This window comes from Sphaerulina musiva, assembly GCF_000320565.1.
Source record: "Sphaerulina musiva SO2202 unplaced genomic scaffold SEPMUscaffold_13, whole genome shotgun sequence".
Taxonomy (NCBI): domain Eukaryota; kingdom Fungi; phylum Ascomycota; class Dothideomycetes; order Mycosphaerellales; family Mycosphaerellaceae; genus Sphaerulina; species Sphaerulina musiva.
In genome coordinates, this window is record NW_016017395.1 from 832,011 (window position 1) to 848,942 (window position 16,932).

Below are 16,932 nucleotides of genomic sequence, written 5' to 3' on the forward strand. Positions count from 1 at the left end.
TCATCGCCTCCATCGCCAAGCTGCCTGCCATCCCTCGTAATTGTCTTGTGTGTCCCGGCTAATGTTCCGTTTGCAGAATGGGCTCGATCAGTGTCACTTAATGGAGATGTGTCCAGAAGACTCACAGATGAGCTTGGTGGCCGCATGCACCGGCCGCTGCTCGCGGGGAACCAGCTCTCCGAGGCTGCTGGAGCAAGTCAACGATAGACGTCTCCGAGGTCTTTTGAACTGCGTCTCGGGAGAGGGAAAGCAACATCGCGCGCCAATGGACTTGATCCTGCCACCATTTTTGCGCCCATCTCTGCAAGTGCTCGGGCCTGACCTTGTCCTGCGCCCAGAGGGCGGCGTTCATGGCACCAACGATAGGATCATGGGAGAGTGGCGTCTCCGTTTCTTCCCACGTAATGAGATATCCATGGCAGCGCTTGCGGATAATCCAATGGAGCAATTCCCGGCGGTGTTTCATCACGCGCGCCCAGAAGTGGACATCTGACATGCTGTATAGCCGCGGACCCTCGTCTTCCAGCAGACTCATCATCCCCTCGCCTAGCAGCTCGCCCGGCTCTTCGCGTTGGGCACGCTCCTGACAGAATGCATCGTACGGTTTTTGTTGGACGCCGCCTGCCTGAGCAAGCACACGGGTATGGCTTGAAGCTCCCACCGCCAGCTGGACCATCATGAGCCAATCTTCATTGTACATGTTGAGAGGAAAAAAGGACATGTGGTTGGTCACGCGGAGCAGGATTGCCGAACCGCTTATGAAGACGTCCTGTCTGAGGCCGACCAGGGGCCGCGCATGTCCCACGACACCGTTGTCAGCCATGCAAATGGATGGCCAACTGATTGCCTGAAGATCCGAGTCGGCTCGCATGGCTCGCATTGCGTGCGCCAAGTGTGCTGCCGACAACGTTCTCCGCCCATCGGTGTAAGGAGTAATGTCATCGTCCACGAAGAAGACATACTCCCACCCGAGCCGCACTGCAAGCATGACGCCGAGCGTGTGCTTCCAACCGAGATCGCTGCTCTGGTGAGCCAACGTGAGTTCGTCTTTGGCCGACTCCAGATCTGGTTGCCACTTGCAGTAGTCACGCAAGTTAGCACACACACACACACACATATATATATTCGAGGAACCAAGTAGAACGCACCACCGCGCCGTACGTACAGATGAGTGCACGTGGTGCATGTCGACACGAACGAGGGAGGCCTTGTCGCCAAGCTGGTCGCTGACGCTGTGGTAGTCGGCGCTGCAGGCTGCATGGCTCTGGAGGGTAATCAATGGGCATTCGTGACTGGAGGCGAGAGATGCCAGAAAGAGCAGGCCATTCCTGCTGCGATTGAATTCAGAAGCAGTCGGAATGACAATGCCGCCTCTGCCACCCAGGAGTGGTCCCCATGCCGACAATACAGAGCCCTCGGGTGGAGGCGCTGGCCTGTCGGCGTCGTAAAGGCTCGACAAAAGGCTGGAGTGGCTCGGTCGGTACTGTGCGGGCAGATCCTCGCTGAAATCCGGGTGTGCTTCCAGAGAAGCATTACGCTTGGAAGCGTCGAGTGCCACCTCCTAGTCGGCGTCCGTAGTGACTGAGGATGTGGGCTCAACGATGGTGTGGGCCATAAAGGGTCTTAGGTCCGGCGAATGGTACAGTGGTGGTCGAAGGATACATGTACCTGGTATGTGGCGGAGGTATCGACTGTGCGTGGCGTGGGAGAAAGGACGATTTATGGACACATCGTCGCTCCCTTGACTGGCAGCATCTTTCCTGCTCGCTTGACCATTCCCTGTCAGGCACCAGAATTGGCACCTCCACACAGCAATGACGATGGTTGGGCATGTCTCTTGTATTCTCTCTCTTTGTGTCGCCCGATGGAGGGACTACGTTGGTTCGGAAGTGCGAAGAAAGTTCCGCAAACCTGTTCGACTTCTTCTTTCACTGTTAGGTAGGTAATCAGCATCTGAAAAGACAAAGTCAAAGAGAGGTCCTACTTAAGGGGGAGAGCGTCTGGGTAACGGAAATAGGTTCTAACAGTACATTCTAGTCTGCATATTGCGATAACGAAGTAACCGTGCCATGCTACGTACGCAAATCCAATAAGATAGAATTACGACAACATACCCAAATCAGTAGTAGAAAGCGATATTCTGTCTCTTAGAGTGTATCTTCTAATATACCGCTATCTCTATATCGAAATTCAAAGTGTTGTGTATCTTCTAATATACCGCTATCTCTATATCGAAATTCAAAGTGTTGATGTTGCTGTCGCTGTCGCGCTGTTTATTAATCGAAGCAAACAATATTACGTCAGTACGTAAGTACCTAGAGCCTTAATTGACTATCTATATCAGCGTTACCGCTACCTCCTAGCAATACCTATACGAGCATATTTCGACATAGAGACAATAGTATATTATAATTCAATCTCTAATAGACGGAATGCCGCCTTTTACTACTAATTTGGGTATGTTTTCGTAATTCTATCTCTCGGGGCCTAGGTTAGGGCATAGCACGGTTACTTCGTTATAACAGTAAGCTAGTCTATAATGCTAGACACGAGAAATTCTATAACTTAGTAAAGAAATACGCTAAATAACCGCGCTATTAGTTAGCCTAGCAAACAGAAGCGATAGAAAGATATACGAGCTATCGTACAACTTCGAGAGCGTTTATCGCCTAAGGCGATAGAGAGAAAAAACAGGATTTTAATTAGTACGGAACGACCTCCGAGCCTTCCGAAGTATAGTATAGATTAGGTAAAGGAAGGAGTAGAGGCCTACTAAATTAGAGATAGAGTATATATAATAGCTATAGCTATCCCTTAAAAGCGTACGTTCTAATTAGTATATCCTATATAGAAGGGCGTGCTAAATCTAATATATCCTATAGGCCTGCCCGTTAGTAGTATAAAATATATACTGATCTTAATTTTCGTATATATATCTCTATCTCTATCTCTATCTCTATCTCTATCTCTATCTCCTCGTCCTCGTTCTTATTTTTTTCTTCTCTTCTCTTTAGTTCCTCTCTTCTCTTTAGTTCCTCTCTTCTCTTTAGTTCCTCTCTTCTCTTTAGTTCTTATCTTAATCTTGTTCTTCCCTTCTTCTTGTTCTTCTCTTCTTAATTTTAGGCAAGGTAGCCTATAGGGATAGACAGGTAGGCAGGCAGGTAGGTAGGCAGGCAGGCAGGCAGGCAGGCTAGTAGGTAGGTAGGTACCTAAGGAAGGTAGGAAAGTAGATATATACGTATCCGCCTTTTTTTAACGTCTAAGCTATTAGGCCTAACTTATTTGATAACTTTTAGGTATACTCCGGATATAGTAGCAACTACTAGAACTACTATCTTATAATGAGTACTATAGTACTTGTATATAGCGATCGTACGCTATTAGTACTAATATCTTAGTACAACCCTCTACTTATAGAGTTACTATTAGAGTATACTAATCTTACTAACCGGAATACGACACTACTAGATAAGATAGCTAAACTCGATTATATAGTACTAGCTTACTATAATAGTAAGGCTTAGAGGCCAATTTAAGAACAACCTAGACGTCGAGTTACTAATAGTAGTATATTTAGTATAACTATACTAAGGGGTCTTAAAGGCCAATTTAAGAACAACCTAGACGTCGAGTTACTAATAGTAGTATATTTAGTATAACTATACTAAGGGGTATAGATATAGTAAGTATAATTGCCTAGCTACTAAATAGGTATATATATATACCTTTGTATAAGTATAAAGGCAAGATATATACAATAGTTCTAGTACTATAGTAGAGCGTCTAGTAATAGCAATATTATAAGCAATACTATAAGCAATAATATAAGCAATACTAGTAGAGGCTCCGACTACGAGTATACTAGCTATTATAACAAACTATTAACTAGCGTAGCTACTAGAAGAATAAGCGGCTATATTAGCGTAGATTGTTACTCTTGCTAACGGTTGTATACTTCCTTCCCTCCCTCCTATAAGATGTGTAAGAGCTAGAGGCTACTATTCGGTTACTAAAAATTAAATTACTAAAGTTAATAGCTACCCTCTAGTCTATAGTAAGCTAATACTAGAAATAGTAGCGAAACGTATAGTATAGAGCAGTTTTGTTGTTGTCGTCGCTACGAAATCGTCGACCCCTAAGGGGATAAGTATGCCTACTGTTTTTACCTGGTTTACTTCGACTTCTGTAGGCGTAGAAGCAATTGTATCTCCTTAGAGTATTCTATAAGACATTTTCTACAAAAGAGTAGTCCTCTTACTCGAACGATTTCTAGATAGCTCTATCTCTAGATAAGTATGTACCAATTCTCAATCTGTAATTTGCTAACCCTTTCTCTTTACATTGGACTTAAACTTGTTTAATAGTATACCAAAAAAGTTATTTATATATTATTTATATTATATATAATATAGATCTGTACGTCCTTCGAGGATAGCCCTAATCCTAGTATTTTGAATACTATTTAAGGTAATCTTTAGTCTGCCGACTCTATATTCTTAAACTATAACTAGCAAGTTACATATATTATTTACTTTGTTCTATAGTCCCCTATAAGCTGCTAGCTATATGTTTTCGTAGTCTAAGCGAAGTACTTACTAAAAACCTTAGCAACTAACCTGCTCTTTTCCTTAATATTCTTACTATATAGGTCTCTTTTAGTTCTATAGACCTGTCTACCTTTAATAGCAGTTCTTCCTAGCGGTAGAGTTTTAGAGAACATCAAATTTAGAGTTCTATAATTAATTTCAGTATGTTTAACTGTACTTCAACTATAGTACTATCCTTATTCTTCTTACTACTGTTTTCTATCTATATAAAGCATTATTTCCAACTATAACTACTAATATACTTTGGACTAGCGGTTTTTAATATAAACATAATTCGCTAAGGCTTAGGTATCGTATAGCGCTCGGTATTAATAGTCTTCTGTACGTTCTCTATTATACGGCTTATAGTCTACATTAGTTGCTACTAGGTAAGCCTAAAACGTTAGGCTAAGAAACAGGATTCTAGACAAAACTCTTTAAACCTCTAGAAATATCGATAGGGCCCTTCCTAGAGTATTCTAACTTAAAAAAACGCCCGAAAGCTAATGCACGATAATAGTATTTCAATACTCAATTTCTATTAAATTCAATTATATCTGTACGAGACTGTACTATACAAATTCTAAGTACGCCTTAGTCGTCCCGCATGTAGCTCTAGAGCGAGTAAGACGTCGTACATTGTTCTACCTTCGCTCAAGATAAGTCTCTGTGCCTAGTACGTTTAGGGGACCTACGATATTAGTCTAAGTACTGCGGCTATTCGGCTTGTTTGTGCCTCAGATAGTAAGCCGTACATTGTTTATACCTTTTACACCTCGGACCTCTGTTACCTATACCCTTACGCTTACAGAACTATTATATAATATCCCTATACACGTACTAAGTCTATAGTATATAAGAAGAGCTAGTAGCCTCTCTAGATAGGATATTTCTATACTATATACTCCTATATAGAGTAGTATTTCTAAATCTTCTAATAAAGTTACCTTCTCTAAGATGAAGCCTATAATTCTTACCTATAGCCTTCCTATCAAACTTTATAAAGTATTTTACTAGAAATAAGATTACTCTCTAGGTTCCTTATAATAGAAACTCTTTTTTGAACCTAACTAAGATCAGCTAGTTTAGATATAAGTCTTATAAGTATAACAAGAGGCTTCCTAATACTCACTAGTATATTAGATTTTAGTACCTACTCTAAAGGGGGTATTTCAACTAATCTAGCTAGAAATAGGTCTTAAGGAATAAACTCTAGCTTAATTCTATTAAGTAATATTCTTCTAGTCTAAGAAGAGCTGTTGTTATAATAGAACTTATAGAAATATGTGCCTAGAATTTCTATCCCTATCTAGAAGATTAGAAAGAGAGTCTATAAACTTGAGAAACGCCTTAAGAAAGGCCTAATATTATTGAAAGGTGCCTCTATAATATTAGGAGCAGATTTACCTCCCTCAACTATAATCTAAGCTTTAGATTATACAAGTAGTGAAAGAGGTCTAATATTACATCCTAAACTAAGATAGTAGTAGGCCTACCCTATTATTCTAGAGCCCTAAGAAACTATAACTATCGATATACACTAATACCCCGCTCAATTTAGAGCTAGAACTAAGAAGAGAGTTATACTGTTGGTTAAATCTAGGAGGAAGAGCAATACTAATAATAGCTCTACTAGAAAGATATACAAGCTAGTAGCTATAGCTAGGATAATAACCTTAGCCTATATTAAGAGCTAAGTTAAAGATAGTGGACTATATAGAGACTCTACTACTATACAGTAAATACTAAATAGATATAACACTACGTTACAGGAAGAAGCTACTTACAAGTAATAGAAATCCCTTTATAACTTAGAATATCTTCAATTTCTATACATTAGTAATTATTGATAGAAAAGCATCTAGATTGATATTCAGATAGCTTTCCTAAGCCTATCACTAAATTCTTTACATCAAACTACCTAAGACAATCTGCCTTTTATTAAGAGCCTAGATAAGCATAAAATTGATATTCAGAGAAGGCTTTAGCGATGATAATAGGAAGCTATACTCTATTAGTCTAATACTACTTGGTAAGAAAACTCGAAAAGTTCTATAGGGAAGGGATTACTATCGTATTTCTAGTACTTATATAATAGTGCAAATAATTCTATACTGCTATATTCCAACATTCCTATAAGCGGTAGTATACAGCTTAGGAAAAGTTGTATCCTAATAACATACCGACTTAATATACTACTGATCTACCTACTTTATATATATTGTTTCGTATATTGGATAGTAAATTGATATAGTAACCTAGGTACGTAGAAAAAGAATATTGTACTACGGAAGCAATAGAGTAGATAGCTAGAACCCCTAACTACCTAATCATAATAAAGAATACTAGATTCTTTGATAGCATCTCTAGAACTAAATTATAGATGTTTCGAGTAAAAGCAACAGATAAACATACATATACATAGCGACATACTCTAGGCTTAGTAATATATATATAAGGGGATACTAGTTTAATATCTCGAATACTATAGTAATATTAGAGTTAGTATATATATTTGTTCACTTATCGTATTACGTTAGTAGCAACACGCTACCTATATAGTAAGTACTATATAGGCATCAAGATAGCTAGTATGTTATTTAGAGTAAGTTAAGAGAAGGACTATACTATTAGATGCGTTATAGTCGGCTATATATAATATTAGCGATATTGAGTAGTAGTTTACTAAGTTCTATAATATACGAATATATACTAAGTGTCGTACTATACTTTTAAATAGGGAATTATAGACGGCGGGAGCATGAATTTTAAAAGGCAGGAGGGCCTTGCCAAGCCAAAGCCTAAGGCTGTATTGACAGCGACAGCAAGACAAGGCGCGAGAGCGATAGCGAGATAAGGAGAGCGACAGCGATAGCGAGACAAGGAGAGCGATAGTAAGACAAGGCGATAGTAGGACAAGGCGCGAGAGCGAGGGACATTAGATATAGTACGGCTCTAGCTTGGTAAGGCACTCCCTACGACACTAGATTATAAATTAGTATAACTACTAGATAGATGGTTCTTATATAATAATACTTATACTATAGCAACTTCCTTCTAGTAGCGGACAACTATATAAGTCTTATAAGTATAGAAGGTATCTTAGTAGCCGGAACTATAGTACCTTCTATACTCCTAGGTAACAAAATCAATAGATCATACTGTGCTTAGTCGTAATAACTTCATAATATACTACTATATACTATCTCTTCAAAAAGCAGTAATTTGCCTATCTAACTCTATATACTTCTAATATATTGCATATGTCTTCTCAATTATATAGTTAATCTTCTCCTAAGTAGCTATATTAATATACTCTTCTTTAGTATATCTTTGCTAAGCTCTATACTTTGTCTTGAATATAAGAGCAATTGTCTCTATTGCTATAAGGTTAGGACTCGCTCCTAGGATATAGTAATACTCTAGGCTAAGTAAAATTATCTCTCCTAGAAATCTATTCTTTTATATACTTTAATAGTATCTAGTTGACTAAGTGTTAAGCGGAAGGACGATCTAAAAGGACACTCGGAATAACTAAGGGGATATGTAAGTTATAGCTCGGCGCGGATTAATATAGCTCCGGTTGACCTTACTTGCTATAAAGAGTTTTCCTACAATACCTACGATACCTACAACACTAGATATCTTTACTTATACGCACCGACACGTATATATATACCTCTCTAATCGCTTCTATATACTTATACTAATACTACACTACGGTAATTACTAGATTCGGACTACAAATACGCGAGATATAGTACTAATTCGGCTTAGTTTAATTAAGCACTATAGACGCTAATACGAACGATCCGAACGGCCCGAATAACAGCCTATTCGTTAACGATACTAATATAAGCTACCGGCTACTAGACCTATCTTTACTGTTTAAAGTACTACCGAGCGGCTTCCGCCGTATTAGGCTATTAGAAGAGATAATACGAACTAATTAGGAGCTAGTATCAACTAATTAAGAGAAGGATAGTTACGATCTAGCGTAGAATAACACTAGTATACTAAATAAACTACCTGCGCCGGACGATCCGATTAGTCCAAAACCGTACTAAGGCAAGCATGCCTCTAATACTATTACAATCGATAATTCTACGGTCGATTCTATAGTCGACGACAACGCCGGCGACGACAACGCTAGCGACGACAACGCCGGCAACGAGTTCTTGTTACCTAAACACCCTGCCTTATAGTAGTAGCAGCCGGCTGCTGTAGTAGTAACCGTTAGCAAAGGACATACCGGCAAGAAGGTTAAGATTTAGTTACTATCCGTCTTCTACGTAGAACTGCCGGCACTACGGCTACGTCCGACGTAGATTCCGTATTTACTACTCGCCGAGAGCTATATACCGGCTGTCTGCAAGTTTATCGATACTATAGATCTATACTATTACGAGTATCTATATACCGGCGAGATATTCCGAAATCCGGACTATTATAAAGGCTAGGCTATAAGATTATACATTTAGTAAAGGCTTTACTATCGTCTATACGTCTAGTAATATTAGCCGAGCGATATATAAGTATATTTACTATAGTGTCGCTACTAAGAATACCGACGGATTCGACGATTATATAGGCGACAGCGACGATAAATTACTTACTCTACGCGTACGCTACGCGAAGAATATCCGATATAAGGGGTATAGCTAGAACTGTCGGTTAAGTTATATATAGGTAAGGTAGGGTATAGTAATTAAGTAGTAGTAGTTAACCGTTAATTTACTTAACTATTTATATAAATTAGTACTAAATCCGTCCGTTTATATAGTCTACGAGATACAAATACCTAGCTTTAGTAAGGCTATCGTATAGGCTGCGTAGTATCGACTTATAAATAAATTATATAATACTATATACCGATAGCTCTTGCTATATAAACTCTAACTTAATCGTAAGCATTACTATAACCTAGCTAAGGGTAATACCTTCTATAGTACCGGTAACGCCGAGACTATTATTAATATACTACTCGGTATACTTGTTATACTCGGATTTGAATATAAGGGCCGTTAGTTATTTACTACTAATCTATAGACTAGTAGTACTATACGGGTATTACTTAAGCAGTTAGTATATTAGTAGCTATATATAGTACGCTTTACTATACGCTTCGTCCCGGATTTTAGCTTTTAGATTAATACTACATTTAGTACTAACCGCGCTAGCCTATTACTTAGCGTATTTATAGGGGTTACAAATACCGGACGTTCGTTTCCGATATACTATTTACTAATAAAGTTAGAGAGTAAGGAGGATTAGTTGTTTATACTACTAGTAGTATTTAACAACTATCTACGCACCTATAAGCTTAATAAGGTTATTATATCCGACGCCGGCGCCGGCCTTATCGCGGCTATTCCGGAATTACTATTTTAGCGCTATATTTAGTAATTCTGCTAGTAGTATACTACTTAGAATATTTATAAGTATATTAATAGGGGTACTATACGTATAGTACGTACCGAGGCAGCCGATAGTAAAGTACGCTAAGCTACTATTATAGCTACTAACGCCGACAAATCGACCGTACCGACGGAATCGACTATACGAACCGACGTACTAAGACGTATACGAGCTCGTAAACTAGGGTATACTACCGAGTAGAAGATAGAATTAGAAGCGCTTATATAGCCGTAGTTATAGGCAGAATCAACCGAGGCCGCTAATAAACTCGAGGTAGCTATTATCGACGGATTAATAGCGGAAGATACCGAATACTTCTGTAATACCTATATCGTTATTAGGTAGCGACTAGTTACGTATTATATTAAGCATCTACTAAATAATAGGGCTCGCTTATTATAGCGCGTAGAAGGCGGCAATTGCGGTATAAAGGAGTATCTACTACTATACTTATTACTAGAATAGTATATTAAAGGTATTGGCTAGTATCTAGATAAGCTTTTTGATAACCTAGAACGAATAGAGGAAAACACGTATATTAGCTTACTATTACAGGCCGTAGCGGCTAATAATCTCGGTTATTTTGTACAACTCAATAGCTAATATACTATATAGACAATCGACAGACTACTAACGTTATAGTATAACGCTCTTAGTATTAAACGTACAGTTAATAAGGCTAATTATACGCGCTCGGCAGTAACGGCAGAGCTATATTTAGTACTTAATTACTATATAGAATATAGTAAGGTTAAACAATACGGCCTGCCGTACACTTATATACTACTACCTATAGTAATTAAACGGAAGCCGATTGCTCGGGGGTTATTATATCTCTATTACTTTACGAGTAACCGAAGCGTATATACTAGTAATATAATTCAGTAGACGCTATAATAGTAGGGCCTATACGACATAGCGATAGATAGATTATAAGATGTACTACTATAATATACGGACAGTTATAGCTAAATCTAGGCTTCTATACTATAGTAATTAAAGTATTTACTATCGCTACGACCGGCGGATTATAACAGTTACGCGGATAAGCTAGAAACCTTTAAAGCCGTAAATTTAATAGGCCTATAGGCTACTTAACTCGACTGTTTAATACCTAAGGCCGTTCTATTTGCTATACCTACGAAGCCGGCTTAGTATCTATAGCTACCGAAGCGCGGTACTAAGACAACTAATAGGCTAATAACGAGCATAGAGGTAGCTAGTAACGACGTAGCAGCGGCCGAGAGGGCTGTTATAGTTACGTTACGCTCGGAATTCGCGGCTTAGTAACGCGCTATTAAGGCAGACGTAGTAGCAACAGCCGAGGTATATATTAGTACCGAACTAGCGTATAGCCGCAGACGTAGTCGTCCTCGTCCTCGTAGTCGTAGCCGTAGCCGTAGCTACGGTACTACTTATAGTACTATACAGCAATCTAATGCCTCGGCGTTATATAATACAGTCGAGATTAGTATAGCGGAGCCTACGGAGCCTATAGAGCCTACGGAGGGTCGTCAAACGCGGAATACCGGTCGTAAAGTAGTAGATTGTATAGTTTTAAACGGTAATACGTATAGATAGTATATAGATATATATGTTTAGTAAGCAGGTAAGGTCAGCCGGAACGTCGGTTGATCCGCGCCGAGATGCTTAGTTATTCCGAGTGTCCTTTTAGATCGTCCTCCCGCTTGACACTTGGTCTAGTTGATATATGTTTTTGAATTTATCTTCCTATTAGAGTTAGTTAGTATAGAGTAGAAGAAGAGAGGGCTCTTAGAGTTGTAACTAATATACTACTAGAAATAGACGATTCTACCCTCCTTATCTGCCCTATTAGGGGGTCTTTCTTCTTCTTGTCTAATATAGTCCCTATAGTATATCTAAAGCTTGCGTCTCGCGATGAATTCAGTATTTATTCTCTTTATATCCCTAACTGTAGTATATCTTATCTAACAAGCGAGTCTTATATAACATGCTCTTGTCTTTATCTAGCAATTTCTCCTTATAGAACTCTACTCTCTATAATGCTAGACTATTACATATCTCTTGCTCTAAGGCTATAATAAAGAAACTAATCTTTCTCTCCTTTAGAGCTCTTATAATTGTTCTATTATTATACTTATAGGAGGGTAGCTTATACTTATACCTTAGCCTATCTAGCTTGTGATTATGTCCTTTATATCTATTATACTAGATAGATAATTCTAGCTTATCCTTCTTCTTCTTATAAATTAGTTTTTTCCTCGCGCTTATTCTAAGTTAAGGATTCGAGAAATAGTTGTAATACCTCTCTCAAAAGCAGTAGCGAGTTTTCGATTAGTAGGGGTCCTTGTAACTCTATTGTTTTCATACTAATTGAAGAATTCTCAACAGCTCCTTTGATATTTTTCTTAGTAGGTGTCCTAGTAAGCTTTTAGGGATCTATATTACCTGTTGAGAGTGAGTTGTTTAATAGAAACATTACAGTATAATCCATTTATTGTGTTACCTAGGAGCTAGATTATTATAAACGTTGGACTAATAAATTTTAAACGTCGAGCCTAAAGTTGCCTTAGTTACAATATACGTAAGGCAGAACATCCGTATACCTACCTTTATATATATATGTTCTAGAATTCTTAGGCCTACTATTTATCAATGCCTATATTACTAGTTTATTTAATATGTATTATTGTAAAGGGCAAGCCCCTAGGTAGTACTCTAGTAGGTCTATTATTATATACCTTAGATTATATAGTCAGATGGAATACAGTAGTATAATACTTCTCCTAGCTAGGGTAATCGTACTCCGTCGATTTTCCTTTATAGTATGCTCTAAGTAGTTAGCCTTCCTTTGTATATAATACTTGCTATATTAATACTATAAGAATTCTTTTGTTATAATAATAAGTATAATTAATACTATAGCGTATAGTCTGCTCCTTCTGCTTTAGCTCCTACCTTATAGGAGTACAATTCCTTTTTACGAGTACTTAATATATTCAAGGAGCTCGTATTCTATATACTCTTCCTTAAAACCCTCGCTCTCGGTTAACTTCTACTAGGATACTATCTATAATACTCTCCTAGTAAAAAAGAAAGCTAAAACACGCTACTTCTAGGAAAATAGCGATAGGAAGCCTAACGACCCCAAGACATTTTTAATATAACTTAATACTAAGCTTTCCTATCCAAAATACTCTTAGGAGTAACCTTAGTATAACTACTAGCCAGAATTCGATAGACTCCTACTTATACTAGATAGAGAGAACTTCTCTTATAAGGCTAAGATAGTATATCTAGAAAATGCCTTTTCTAATCTAGCTAAATTATACATAGTAGCTATACTAAAGTATATAGACTACTATAAACAAATTACAACTAATCAAAAGGAACCTAATTAGTTTAATATATCAAACTAGAAGTAGGAAGCAAGAAATAACAACTTGACTAATAATGTCCTAGCTCTAGCTCGATCCTATATAAAGCCTTTGAATGAGGTTAATACTAATAGAGATATAGCTACAATATCTATTCGCTTCGGCGGACCCCGACCGAAAGCACTAAGATAGTAACGGCGGTAAATAAAGAGTAAAATAGATAGATTTAGCCGAAAGAAGGGGACGCTAAAGAGTAAGACTCTACTTCTAGTATAGAGCGAGGGGATACTATATCTAGGACTATCCTTATATACTTACAGTATAACCAATATAGATAAATCTAGCTATTATAGAAGCTATACTAGAAGAGCTAGAAGAAGAGGGAAAAGAGTAGCTCTCTTTTAAAATGAGAAGCCGGGCGCTAAGGAAATACTAAATAGAGGATAACCTGAACCTCGGAATATCTTTTTTTATTAATAAGGGATATTAGTAGTATACTATATATAGTACAGAATTCGCTAGAGGTCTCGGGTTGCTATATACTAGTAATAAAGAGAAGAGAGTTAAAGGAGCCTACAAAGTAGGAAAACACGTAAGGGATACTACCTTCGTGGTTCCGAAAGTCCGTCTTTTTAGTAATAACAAACACCTATTATACTAACTTTCTATATAGATATATAGATATATAGATATATAGATAGATAGATAGATAGATAGATAGATATATATATATATATATATATATATATATAATCAGAAGGTATCTTTGCATCTATTACCATAGGATAGTTTTTGCTTATTTATATAGACCCTAGAAGGAGTTACTAAGCTGAAAACTATGCTATTATATATATAGAACTGTGTCCCCTACTAATACCTAAATATCCTGTATGCTAGCCCTGCACTAGAAAGAATTAACTATAAAATCGAAGTCTAGACGGAACCAGATAGAGTACTATATAATTTACTCTAGAGACTATATATAGAATATTTAATCAAAAACTTCTCGTCCTCTAAAGGTAATAGGCGTATACCTAGTATATAGAGAAAGCCAAATAGATTGTACAAGTGGATGTAGTTGTAGCTTTTTACTATATTTATATAGCTCGTAGATACAAATATAAGACCACCTTCTATATTCGCTTCAAACTCTTTCAATAGCTAAGTAGATCCCTCTAGTCTTTCTAGGGTACTAGATACTTTTCAACAGTATATCAACACTTTATTAAGGGAGTACCGATTTCGCTTCGGTATATAATATAAAAGTTGAGGACTAGAGGGTATTGTTTCTAGAAAGTCCACCTAGTACTCTAGAAACTTTAGGATAGAGGCCGTTTTCTTAACCGCTGAAAAGAAAGTTAAGTGCTTATATTTCATTATATATTTCGATAGAAAGGGAGTGTCCTTGTCTCTTAGAGTCCCTAGCTTTCTACGTTCCTAGAGACTAATTATAGTAGATTCATACTTCGAGGTGTATTACTTCTATAAAGAAAAGGGCAGAGTCCTTCGGCTAATTAGACTCTACTCGAAAAAGCTTTGCTAAACCAAGATTAATTATAACATTTACGATAAAGAGATATTACCAATTATAGTCTACTTTAGGTTCTAGAATTCCGAGCTAAAAGGCTCTAAGCCCTATACTATTCAGAGAGATTATCAGAATTCAGAATACTTTATAACGAGGAAATACCTACAAATCCGCGATGTTCTAGTTCTCTATAGTGTATCGACTAGGCTTAGAATCTAGAATAAGATATACTAAGAGCTAAGCTATTACTGAAGCCTATTAAGAACAAGGAGATAAGTTAAGTTTACAAAGGCGTAATTACTGAAGATTAGTTATATTAGATGGTGTTCTAGATAGTCTAAACTAGAGACTGTACAATCCATCCTAAGGTACGTATTAAAATCTCAGTAGGGGATTATACTGTCAGTAGCAAGAACTTGTTAAGAAAGATTATAAAACTCTAGATACCGGGCGTACTAGCAGCTTTGGAAGCTGATTACAAATCCATAGAACCCGAGATATAAGATAACAATATTCTTAGAACAAAATGAATTTAGTTTCGATATGATTTACCAGTCTACGGACAACTAGGCCGGGACGCGACAGGAATTATTAGGTATTATCTCGACGTAACACGCGGGCTACGCTACCTGAATGATATAAGGATATAGAAGTCATTGAGATAGCTCACATTCAAGATAGCTCACATTCAATTAGAGTCTATGAAAGCTTCATCAATTTTAAGCCTACTGATTTTGTAATCAATACTCTAGAATCTAATATGCTATAGAGAAAAAATGCTTTACGCTTATACGCAGCTCCCTGGACTAATTCCCGGCTCAACGAATTACTCTATTCTGCGTGCTTTGCTTTATTATATAGACCTTAGAAATATAAGAGAGAGCCCTTCCTTGTAATACAATTACTAAACTCAGAATCCTACTACTAAATATAAGAAACTTTATACTCTACTAATTCTTAAACATCGTTGCCTAAGCTAACAACGACTATTATAGATAGCTTGAATAAGCGCTTTTTATCTCTATAGAGGGTTTTAATTAGTTATAAGTCTAGTAAGTTAGTAGGCGTATCCAAAAAATTGATATTTTAGGCCTTAATTAAACTAGTAACAATCCTTCTTGCTTTGTAATAGATACTAACGAAAGACTTCCTTGTAAGGGTATAAGGCCTGGACTTCTTAATAGTACTTGAAAAGCTAATCTATAGATTAATATCTTCTTAATCTTAAATAATTCCTCTATAGTAATAGGTCTTTTCCTACCCTTTCTTTATCTAGGAGGTAGAGAGGTATTATAAGCATCAGTTCTAGTATTAGTCTCTTAAAGAAGCTTCTATCCTAGGGTACTTTCGACTTTTGGGGCCTAGATTTGCCTCTTTATTTAAGAGTATATTTCTAACTATATCCTAGCCAAATCTAATACCAATACTAATTCTATAGTTATATTATCTGATTCGGGCTTCTAGACAATTACCCTACGTTATAGACAAGTCTCTAAAGAAATAGCTGCCTATTACATTTTTAAAAAGCGAGGGTTAAAGTAGTCTAAGTAGATATCTACTCCTTTTAGTATAGAGATATAATTCTTACCTCTATATTTCCTAGAATTTAGTAGAGTCTTATTATTAAGAGCTAGAACCTACTTAATATATCGCTTCCTATCGTCTAAATCGAGCTTCTCTAAGGCAATCTTATTTATGGTCTTTTTTGTATATATTAGTCAATTGTCTACTAGATCCGCTTAGCAATAAGCTTTGCCTTTAAGTATATTATATACCTACTATAGTTTTAGGTCCTAGAGGGGACGTCTAAGTAAGTGATTACAGACTGAATCTATAGTATAGTTAGCTACTTAGAGCTAGCTTTACTACTTCTATTTGTCCCTAATATCTTGTCTAATCTATAAAGAACTCCAAGAACCTAGTTCTACGCGCCGAAGAGTACTACTCCGAGGTAATAGATTAATATAATCGAGTATCTAAGTAAAGTTATCCGAGTTAGCCCTAGATTTGGCCCTATAGAGGAATCTATAAGCTGCTTAGG

The 16,932-nt window shown here is 37.3% G+C and overlaps 1 protein-coding gene across 1 annotated transcript; it reads right to left on the reverse strand.

The window, feature by feature from the left end:
* Window positions 1-121: 121 nt before the first annotated feature.
* Window positions 122-11,215, reverse strand: SEPMUDRAFT_121695 (uncharacterized protein; the record flags this gene model as incomplete). The annotated part of the gene is made up of 3 exons (XM_016901706.1): window positions 122-1,075; window positions 1,166-1,561; window positions 11,210-11,215. The coding sequence occupies 3 exons, from the start codon at window positions 11,213-11,215 to the stop codon at window positions 122-124; spliced, it is 1,356 nt and encodes a 451-aa protein (XP_016756329.1).
* Window positions 11,216-16,932: the final 5,717 nt, after the last annotated feature.